The sequence below is a fragment of the Suricata suricatta genome, chromosome 8 (genome assembly GCF_006229205.1).
Source record: "Suricata suricatta isolate VVHF042 chromosome 8, meerkat_22Aug2017_6uvM2_HiC, whole genome shotgun sequence".
NCBI lineage: Eukaryota > Metazoa > Chordata > Mammalia > Carnivora > Herpestidae > Suricata > Suricata suricatta.
In genome coordinates, this window is record NC_043707.1 from 36,680,039 (window position 1) to 36,690,720 (window position 10,682).

The following is a 10,682-nucleotide window of genomic DNA, read 5'->3' on the forward strand; positions in this document are numbered from 1 at the left end:
CTGTAAATCAGTGTCCTTACCAGTCCCCACCCCCCACCCATTTTTAAGGCTCTTGTTTCTGTGACAAAGTGTTTACGGTCTTTCTGCTATATGTCAGTGTGGTTTCAACATAAATGTGTTTCAGGTACTTTCTTTCACATGTAGTCAGTGGTGTTTCAGAAAGATGTGGCCATGGATCTGTTTCTCTGGGATTCCGGGTCCCTGTGCAGGAGTGCCCACGGGAGTGGGGAGCCCTGGCTGCAGACCCAGAGTGAGGCTGGGGAGGCCAGTGAGTCTGACAGAGGGTGGACTTCAGAACCCCCACACTTGATAGATAGAAGTGAGAGAGAAAATGGCAGAGGAGCGAAGTGTGGACTTGAGCCCCCAAAGAGTGGGGGGCGGATGGGTAGAGAAGATGCCTGTCCTCTGGCCTGGGCGTTCTCATCTGTGGCTCTGCCGATGTTTTGGCCTGAGTGGTCCTTTGCTCTGTAGGATGGGCTTGGGCCTTGCGCTGAGTGACGTCCCTGGCCCCTGCCCTCTGGATGTCTGTAGCGAACACGTACTGCTTCTGCGTGTTTGGATGGTCGGCAGCGTCTCCAGACGTTGCGAAGTGTCCCTGGTGGAACAGAACCGTCGCTGTGGCCCAGGGCTTCTCCACTTCAGTGTGCACATGGGTTCCCGAGAACACGTTTGAAAGGAAGGTTCTGCTTCGGCACCTGTGGGGTGCGGCCCAAGATTCTGCGTCTCCCTTTAGCGCTCAGGAGCTGCTGCGCTACCAGCCGTTTTTGGAGGCACCAGGCTCCAGTCCACGTGAGGAAGAGGCCGTCCCAGTCAGTGGGGCTGCGAAGCTGATATATCTTCTGAGGCTCTTCGAGGCTTGAACCCACCTTTACGTGCCTCTCCTCTGTGGCAGGCACACTTCTAAGACGGCTCCCATTTTCCCGGCCCAAGTGTTCTCCCACTTAACACCAACTAGGTGTTGTGAGCAGGGTTTTGCCAACAAAATTAAGAACTTAAATCAGTTGACCTTAAGATGGTGGGCCTCACTTACTCTGATGAGCCATTTAAATCTAGGTCACTAGATCAGAACGAGAAGTCAGAGACAGAGAGCAGGAGAGAGATTCCATGTGTGGGGGATTCTCCTTTGTTGGCTGGAAGTGGAGATGGGCCCTGTGGCAGGGACTGTGGGCAGTCTCTAGGAGCTGACAGCAGCCCAGGGTGACAGCGAGAAAATAGCCAGACCTTGGTCCTCCTGCCCTGTGAGTTTGGAAGACGATCCCAAGGTCCGGATGAGGTTGGAGCATGGCTACCAGGTGTGGATTTTAGCCGTGGGAGCCTGGTCAGACGATCTGGCCTTCTGTCCACGGAGCCCGGCAGCTCACATGGGATTTTAGCTGCTAAGTATGTTGTAATTTGCCTCACAGCTACAGGAGACTAACATACCCTGTTTTCTAAAACAGGCCTACACACTTTCTTCTTAAAATATATCCTTCTCTTCCTGTTGTTATTGCCTCTTTGTTCACTGCCTCTGTGCACCCATTTTCCAACAAAGGATCGGGCGTCCATCCTTCTTCCCCAGGGCTGAGTATGGGCCCTGTCTGGAGCAGGTGCTCAATGTGTGAGTGTCGCACAAGTCACTCAGCTACTGGCACGGCTGCTGAGGGCTCCCTTTCCCTTGGGTGTGATGCGGCCAGCTGGAGGAGCGAGCAGAGCGGATCCGCTCCCAGGCCCTGGTGGTCCAGGCCGAGCGGGAGAAGATACAGATGGAGCTGAGCCACAAGAGAGCGCGAGTGGAGCTGGAGCGGGCGGCCAGTGCCAGCGCCAGGTGCTATGAGGTGGGTGCGGGCAGGTGGGTTTGGCCGTGAGAAGCCACGAGGTGGGTGCCGGCTGCCAGCCCGTGCTTTAGGGCCTGGTGAGCCTCCTGGCTGGGAGCCTAGGCACTCTGCCTCTGGGTGCCCGGGGCCTGCCTTCTGAGGCCACAGATGGTAACTGTGCTCGATGTCCTTGAGAAGGCAGCACCCAGAGGAGGACTGCCTGCCACGTCTGCTCAGTGAGGTGCCAGTGGGCGCTCCTTTCTGCTGGGCTGCCTCTTCTCCCCACCCCCCCAAGAACTTGGGTATAAATCCAGTAGAAACACCAGGTGCCATGGGGTGACAGGCTTGGAAAGTCACTGGATGGCTTAGAGGTCTCAGGTCCTCTAAGACCTCTAAGGTCTGAGGCTCTATGTCAGCAAGGCTGGACCATTCTTGCTGACATAGGGCCTCAGAGCAAAGACGTCCAGGGGCAGTCAGTCGGTTAAGCGTCCAACTTCGGCTCAAGTCATGACCTCATCGTTTGTGAGTTTGAGCCCCACATTGGGCTCTGCTGACAGCTCAGAGGCTGAAACCCTTTAGATTCTGTGTCCCCCTCTCTCTCTCTGCCCCTCCTCTGCTCACACTCTGTCTCCCTCTAAAAAAATTAATTAAAAAAACATTAAAAAATTAAAGGAAAAGAAGACCTGCAGCCTTGGGGTACCTCCTGTCATCCCTGGCTTACTGAGGACAGGCTGGGAAAGCACGTTACCTAGAGAAAGTGCTTGGTTTTTACTTAGGGCATAAATCCCTTGTTTCCTTTGATCAACAGCACTTCCTTAGGGTTTCTTAATAAGTGCTGATGATTTGTGGAAATGCTGCCAGACTCTGGCAGAGCATTGGACCAGAAAGTCTCTGACCTGCCTACGCTTTCCCAGGGGTGGATGCTGGCCACATTCTTGCCTTAGGTAACTTATCTGCTTGCTCTCCTAGCCCTGTAAAAATAGCTGATGTCTTCGAGAGCATGATGCCAATTGGATGTATTTGACCTGGTATGCAGGCTTCTGGCTGTGGTGTGCCATGTGGGCCTAATAGCCTGGAAACACGGCCTGTGAGTGGCTGCTGTGGACTTGACATTGTCCTGGTGCCACTCAGGGGTTTCTCTTAAGGTGGGGTGTTAGCTGCTGTTCAGGGCTGTCCTGGGAGAGACAGGGACAGGCCATGGGAATCAAGTGCCTTATTAGGGGTGTGGAGGTGGCATCAGGGGCCATGAGATGCTGGGACTTGTGGCACAGGTGTTACCACCTGGCTCTCAGGCATAGAACATGGAGTGTGGAGCTCCTGGAATTTTCCTGCTCTGGGTCTCCAGGGTTCAGCATGGGCTGTTGCACCTTATAGGTGCTTAGGATCTGTTGGAATGAGTGGGGCATCATTGCAGGGTCAGTGGAAGTTTGGTTGGGGAGATGGAAGGGTGCAGGCCATGCTTAATCCCTGGCCCTCGCTGAGCATAGCCTCTGAGAGGCTTCTCCTTTCCTACCTGCAGACGTGGCTGCATGGGGCCTGGACCACCTGAACCAGCAGCTCTTACATGGTTTCTTTGAGTCTTGGACACATATCATTGGTTCTCAGGGATGCTAGTTTGGCAGTGGGTGGGAATCTGGAGTCTGTAGATGGTGAGACCTTGGTTGGTGTCTGAGGTCTGGGGACCTGCACAGACTGCCCTGTGTACTCTTGGGAATGGTAGCCCGGATAGAGATGCTACACCCTGCTCCGTGGCATGCTGCCTAGGGCCCTGCATGGTGGAGGGATCCCCTGGCTTCTCAGAGGACACATTGTCAGCTCATTATTCCCGTGAGTCCCTTGGGCAGGCTGTGTCTCTCTGGGTTTGTTTGGCTCCTCCTTGATGCTGGGCTGGGAGAGTCCTGGGGGTGAGCACTTGCCTTGGGGGTGTTGATGGACCTTGCAGGGAGCTTGTGCAGCTCCCCTTCCTGGGGAGAGGTCAGAGGTCAGCAGCATCAGGTGCCCACTGTGTGGTCCCATCCTTTCTGGGGCTGAAGGTAAGCTCCGTGGTGGCTGTTGACTCTCGGGGCCCCCCAGGTCCATCAGAGGGAAGGCTCTTAGTCCCGTGGCTGCCTTCCCAAGGTAAGATGCATGGCGGGGGTGAAAGTCTGCGGGGGCCGGCGTGCGAGGTGGGGCCCCTCCTGGTCAGAGCAGGGCGTGCTACAGGGTCGCCCCATCCCGAGGTAGAGTGCGGTGGCTGCCCGATCCCCACTCACCAAGCCCACTCCGCAGCGCGAGGTGGACCGCAACCAGGAGCTCTTGACCCGCATTCGGCAGCTGCAGGAGCGTGAGGCCGAGGTGGAGGAGAAGATGAAGGGGCAGTTGGAGCGCTACAGGCTGTGCGAGCAGAACCTGGATGCTGCTGGCCAGAAGCTTCGGGAGAAGGAGGACGGCCTGGTTGCAGCCAGCGAGGTGAGAGCTCTCCCAGGGCAGGGGACTCCCCGGGGTGCTGGGTGGGCCTCTTCGGAGCCTACTTGCTGCGTGGGCGCCGGTGCTTTCCGCGTCGTCATGATCTGAGTGCAGACGCTCATTTTCCACTCATGGTTTTCAGTTAATAAGTCAAACACGGTCTTAGTTTTTGTAGTTAGGACTTTTAATGGTTGACTAGGCCGTGTTTGGTCACATAAACTGTTTGATGTTGGCGTATCGTCGTAGGAGTCTGTACATGATACATGCGGCAGGGAGCATGTAGCTTTCTGTGTCTGTGGAGTTACTTACTTAGCTGAGTTCCTAGGAGGGGGTGAGGTCGCCTGTGACAGCCCTCTGGCTTTGCTGCCAGGTGCTGTGTGGTTCTGCCAGCATCGTGAGGTTCTGGGTTCCCTGTAGCCTTACCTGCCACGGATAGTGGTATCTTCTGGAAATACCTTTTTTCTCCCTTCTGAAGATGTAAGTGGTGCTTCTGGATTTGCATTTCTTTGATTGTTGGGTCTGTTAGCATCTGAGAACATCTTTGAAGCCAGAGCACATATGAGCTGTGCTCCTTATTCCCTCAACCCCTTGAAGGTTGCATGAATTTTATAAGCAGAGCTCAGACACCGATGCTGGTGTAGACGGGGCTCACCTGACCTTCTGTGTCCCTTCGCAGTGGCGCTGTGGCTCGCAGGCGCTGGAGGAAGGAGAGGAAGCAATGGTGGGGGAGCGGGGGCGCGGGATCGTTGGTATTCTGTCTCTACATGTGTCTCTACTTGATAGATCTCGGGAGGCAGGCTGCAGGTTATTTTTGCCTTGGCAACGCCGGGGAGTATGTTAAGGTTGTTCCTACATCTGTCTTCTGATGTGGATGCTGGCAGGAGAGGAGCTGTGATCTGCCTCAAGACAAGTCCCCGTGTCACCCTTGGCGTGCTTGCCTGTGCTCTGCCCCGGGGCCTGCGTGCAGCCACGTGGGCCGGCGGCACAGAAGTGGGGAAGGTCGTGGCCCATTAAGACCGAGGACCCTGAATTGTGTTTCAGTTACTCTTTACTTCCTCGGAGAAGCCCTCCCTGGTGACCGAGGTCCTCGCCCCATGTTCTCTTACCGTGGTGCCTGGTTCGCGTGCTCATCACGGGGAAGTCCTCTTGCTGTCGGCCCAGCTTCCATGCAGTGGGGTCCTGCATGCGGCCGGCCATCTGATCCTGTACCCAGTGCAGCGCCTGGTGTATGGCATGTGTGTTTTGGGTTCGGGAAGACTTCTCGAAGGCTGTCTTCTTAGGTCAGTGTATTTTAGAACCTTTGTTTCTCTTTGGTTTCCAGGCTGGTAGGTGTCATTGTAACAGAGCAGACCACTCCGATGGACGGAGTGTGGAACTTGGATGGCCTGCCTGTGTCATTCCTCCTGGAGACCCACCGACATGGGTCCTGGGTTGGGGTGGGGTCTTGGACCAGGCGAGTGCGTGCCCGGCCTCCTGGCTGGTGCAGGTCCTCGGTCATTATCCTCTGCTCCAGGAGGCTAATTTATAGTGACGCCTCTGAGCTGGCTTCCCCTAGGATAGCCACAGATGGTGGCAGATGGCCACCAGAGGTTACCCAGTGAGGGTGCGGTCTGACGGACAGACAGCAGTTCTGCCCCTGAATGTCCCGAGGCCCTGCCCTGGCCAGGCTCCACAGCCTTCACTTTCCTTCCTCATTGCTTCTGGTTGAGGGCACGGGGGCTGCACGGTGTCCCCATAGCTCCTCTGTTCTGTAGGGCTCCTGTAGCTTTGTTCTTAGGGCAGCCTCAATCCCTCGTTTGCAACCTGTTGGCAGGGACCTGGCTGCGGTTCACAGGGAGTGTTTGAGCTGGGATGATGACATGTTGGGGTTCATTGCGGATGGAGAGACCAGGTCAGGTGTGCAGGGAGAACCACGCAAGCATGCTGGGTACAAGCAAGGGTCCTGAGTGGTGGATGTCACGGGGCCCGGTTCGTCTTGGCAGCAGCCCGTCACCACAACCCGGTCTCTTCCTATTTGCTTGAGGGATGTGTGAGGCAGGCTGCCGGCCAGGATAGCTGGGGTTGGGGAGAGGGGTGGCACCTCCTCCCAGGTTGTGTCCCTGTCCTCAGGAGTGGGAGGGGCAGCCTCTCATGGGGGCATTTGTCTGTCCACCTCCGAGTGGGTGGCTCACCTCCGTCCGGCCCACCCCGCTATGCTTTCAGACCATCAGCGCGCTGAAGGGCAAGATCTCAGAGCTGCAGTGGAGTGTGATGAACCAGGAGATGCAGGTGAAGAGCCTGGAGTCAGAGAAGCAGGAGCTCCAGGAGCAGCTGGCCTTGCAGCGCAAGTGAGTAGGCGGGTGTGGAGGGGTCCAGGGTGGGAAAGTGGAGTGGGGTGTGCTGGGATGGGGGCTCAGGCACGGGGGGAGGGTGCGGGGTGGGGTGTGCTGGGGTGGGGGTGTGGGCCAGGGGTGCAGGGTGGGGGGTGCCAGGCCAGGGGCTCTGCTCCTGCCCTGGGTGTGGTGCGGGCAGTCCGTGGCCAGCTGGGACCTGGGCTGAGTTGTGTGTCTAGTTGTTAACTGTGGAAGGCCACAAACAGGAGAGCACAGGCTCCTCTTGTGTCCTCTGTGGTCCGAGCATCCAGTGACCACGCGTGCCACCTGCACTGAGGCCCAAGGACCTCCGGGGGCCCTTCTGGTCTGTCCTCCCCATCCATAGGCTGTTCGGGGCAGACCCAGGGGCTGCTGAAGCTGAGACGCTGCGTGTTTGACGTGTTTGACATGTTCTGTGAACATAGGCGGAGGACAGTCATTTCTTCCCTCACAGGGAGGTTCCCTTTAAAGGCTGCATAGGGCCTCCCGGGGCGGGCGGGGGGGGGGGGGGGGGGGGGGGGGGGGGGGGGGGGGGGGGGGGGGGGGAGCTGTTGGAGTAGATGGGAGGGGACTACCAGGCAGAGGCAGCCCTCTAAGTGGGACACAGGTGTGTGCGGTCAGAGGGCCAGTTCTCTCCCTGGGAGCTTGGCCTTGACCTTTGGGGATGCAAAAAAAACCCCTGTCCTAGGCGAGTTCTTGATGCTCCTGGGCAGGACTGGGGTGTGTGTAGGGGCCAGTCTCGGGTGGGTCCTCGGCTGTGGCTGTACCAGGGCTGGTGGCAGGCTGGTGTAGGTTGTGTGGGCTTGGCCACCCGCCCTGACCTGAGGAGACAGGCCATGGTGCCCTGGGTGCGGGGGGAGTGTGTGTGTGGTGAGGGCAGCCCTGGCTTCACATGCCCCTTTTCTGCATACCATGTGCCTTTCTCTGGGTAGGAAGTGTCAGGAGGCTAACGAGAAGATTCAGGAGCTCCAGGCCTGCCAGGCAGCGAGGGCGGACCAGGAGCAGAGGATCAGGGTGAGTTACTCCATCTTGGATGCAGGCTGTGTCTGGTGGCTCTCCCAGCAGTGGTCCCAGCCCTCTTGGCTCCTCAACGGGGGTGTGCTTAGGGCACCTGCGCACCATGAGCTGCTGCGCCCTGTGCTGCTGACACCGCTGCTTGTCTCTGCCTGCCCCGCCCACACGTGGTGCTGGGGATGCCTCATGAACGGGAGGAGAGAGTGACTGGGCTTCTGGAGGGGGGCACTGTCTGCGGAGGAACTTGGGGCTCTGTACCCCAGCCACCCGTCCCCAGCTTGCTCCTTTCTTGGGCCTCCTGGCTCCCTCCACTCGTGCACATGCTGTCCTTGGCACCTCGCCTTCGCCCCAGCCCCTGCCCACTCCCAGCCTGTGCTTGCCTGCATGGCCTATGTCCACCTTCCCCCCAGAGTCCAAGTGTGGAGACCTCACGGGTGTGCTGCATCACCCTGTCCCCACTACATGACCCTGTGCCTGCCACAGAGCTGGGCCCCGTTAATGTTTGTTGACTGACTGAGCCTGTTTGGAAACCTGCCACTGATGCATGCTAGTCATCCTCAGGGTGTCTTGGGACTGAAGATCTTAAAGGAAAGGCTTTGTCATGTGGAAAAGACTTATTACTTGGGTGCTAGTGCGGCAGGAGCGGGTCTAGTGTGGGGGGGACTGCGTGTGTGTGTTTTACTGATGTGTTTGTTCCGGGCGCCTTTGCTGTGTGTCCTGGGGCAGATGTGTGCTCAGGTCCCGCCCCGAGGGCAGTGCAGCGTGGAGGTGGGTCCCCTGCCTGTGGCCACGTGTCCCCTGGAAGTGAGCACTGAGGACGTGGCACAGAGCGCACGCAGAGGGCGAGCCGGGGACACGGAGGTTGACTGTCCTCTGTCCCTGGCCTCACTCAGGATTTGGAGCAGAAGCTGTCCCTGCAGGAGCAGGATGCTGCGGTTGTGAAGAACATGAAGTCGGAGCTAGTGCGGCTGCCCAGGATGGAGCGGGAGCTGAAGCAGCTGCGGGAGGAGAGCGCCTGCCTACGGTGAGGCGGGCCAAGTGGGCAACGGGGAGGTGGGCGGGCAGCGGTGAGGCAGGTGATGAGGTAGGCACAGGGCATGCAGTGGTAAGGGTGCATGTGGTGGGCATAGGGTGGGCGGTGGTAAGGTGTGCACAGCGTAGGTGGGCAGCGGTGAGGTGGGTGATGAGGTGGGCACAGGGCAGGCAATGGTAAGGGGGTGGTGAGGTGGGCACAGGGCAGGCAGTGGTGAGGCAGGCATGGGGCGGGCAGGGTGGGGCAGGATGCACTCCTCGTCCCTGCTCCCTGCCCCCGTGTGGCCGTCTGAGAGACGTGGTGTCCGGCTCCGCCAGGGAGATGCGGGAGACCAACGGGCTGCTCCGGGAGGAGGTGGAGGGCCTGCGGCGGCGGCTGGGGCGCCAGGAGAAGCTGCAGGAGAGCCTGGCGGTCCTGGAGCTGGAGAAAGAGGTGAGGCTACGGGTGACAGGCAGCTCCCTGCGGGGCACGCTCTGTGTGGTGGGCCCTGGTGATTTTGGTTCCGTGTTCCGGTCGCCCACCTGGCGTGTGCCAGCTGCCGGGCTAGGGCGCTAGGCGGAATGGTGGCTCCAGAGCTGCCCGGCCTCCTGTGTGGGGAGATGTCACTGGTCACGGACTGTTGTGAGGGTTGGGGGGCGGTGAGGCGGGTGCCCTGTGGGGAGGACCCCGCCCCCGCTGCAGGGGCATGGGAGGTGAAGGTGTGTGAGCGTGTCTTGTGGCTGGCAAGCGCTGGCGATGGGCTCTTCCCCAGAGCGTCCGGGAGGGGTGGCGGCGGAGGTGCGGTGCGCACCTGACACAAACTAGGCCCCACTCTCAGAGGTGAGCAGACGCCTGGGCTCCATCTCCTCTCCTTGCATCTGCTGCTGGGACGCACGGGGCCTTTGGGGGATGCCCTTGTAGACCTGGCACAAGGCTGTGCTGCCGAACTCATCCTGCTTTTCCCTCGGGGGCATGAGGGGGCGCAGAGCTCTTTCTCACCTGGTGTGTACACAGGACACCGATGCGTAGCCTCCTGGCCTCCAGCCTACGGTCTTGCTGTCGTTTTGCCTGGGCACCCACCCCCCTGCCCGGGGTCATTCCCTGCTGCCTCACCTATGAGCCGTGTGGCCTTGCGTGGCTCCCCGGTTCGTGGGAGTGTGCTGGCTGCTGTCCCGCAGTTGGCCACAGTGGCGGCAGAGCCGTGTTTCCTGCTGACGGTGTGAGGCTGGTTCAGACTGTCTCAGGAGCCGCACTGCCTCGTGTGAAATCCCACCATGGATGCTCGCTGGCTGTGCGTGCCCCAGCGAGTTACTTAGTCTCTCCATCAACCTCTGTGATGAGCAGCAGAACGTGCCTTGCAGAGTTGGGAGGGCTATCGAGTTCACGTTGAGGACTCCCCCATGCCTGGCATTGGCTCTAGTGACAGTCGTTACCTGGCTAGTGCCCGGCACAGGGTAGGGGCCACTTGACGGACTGGGAGTGTGGTGATGCCGGCACTATGCTTGGCCCAGGGGAAGGGGAGGGGAGGCCGGACAAAGGCATGTGCTCCCTGCCCTCAGGTGCTTCCATTCCAGATGAGGAGGGAGGCTCTGACGTGGGACATGGGTCCACATGCAGCAGCGTGGGGGAGGCAGGGTCACACAGCCCTGAGCAGTGCCAGGTGCAGAACGTCCCCACCTTCTCCTGTTCTCCTTGTGGGGCCACATCTACCACAGATGCTTTGACAAGAGGGCTGAGTGCGTCTGTTCTAGGGCCAGTGTCCCGTGGAGCCCCTGGAACACAGGAGGGGTGCAGGGTCCTGTGGCTGCAGCGGCCGGTCTGCCCCGGGGCCTCCCACACCACGCTCACCCTGCTGAGCCTCCATCCTGAGTCCGTGGGCCCGGCCACACGCGCTGTAGTCAGGAGGAAGCTGTCTGCTCCGAGGCACTCTTCTGATGGTCAGGGAGACTTGACCTCCTCCTCATCGCCGGCCGCTCTGTGTGAGGCTAGGTGGTCCGGGGACGATGTGGGCATGTGTGAAGAAGGGCGGTGGGGGGCCACGAGATGTGGGGTCATGGTGCCCTCAGC

General features: G+C 59.4%; 2 protein-coding genes across 2 annotated transcripts in view; one reads left to right on the plus strand and one right to left on the minus strand.

The window, feature by feature from the left end:
• LOC115297571 (proline-rich protein 2-like) overlaps nt 1–41 on the minus strand; it is a 782-nt gene extending 741 nt beyond the window's left edge. The window contains exon 1 of the mRNA XM_029945760.1: nt 21–41. Within this exon, the coding sequence (XP_029801620.1) occupies nt 21–41 (21 nt within the window). The remainder of the gene's footprint in view (nt 1–20) is intronic.
• Nucleotides 42–1,595: 1,554 nt separating this feature from the next.
• Nucleotides 1,596–10,682, plus strand: part of MAD1L1 (mitotic arrest deficient 1 like 1) — a 288,983-nt gene continuing 279,896 nt past the window's right edge. Inside the window, exons 1-6 of the mRNA XM_029945762.1 lie at nt 1,596–1,814; nt 4,062–4,241; nt 6,441–6,565; nt 7,522–7,603; nt 8,497–8,627; nt 8,954–9,068. Coding sequence (XP_029801622.1) covers nt 1,743–1,814; nt 4,062–4,241; nt 6,441–6,565; nt 7,522–7,603; nt 8,497–8,627; nt 8,954–9,068 — 705 coding nt within the window. The 5' untranslated portion in view covers nt 1,596–1,742. The remainder of the gene's footprint in view (nt 1,815–4,061; nt 4,242–6,440; nt 6,566–7,521; nt 7,604–8,496; nt 8,628–8,953; nt 9,069–10,682) is intronic.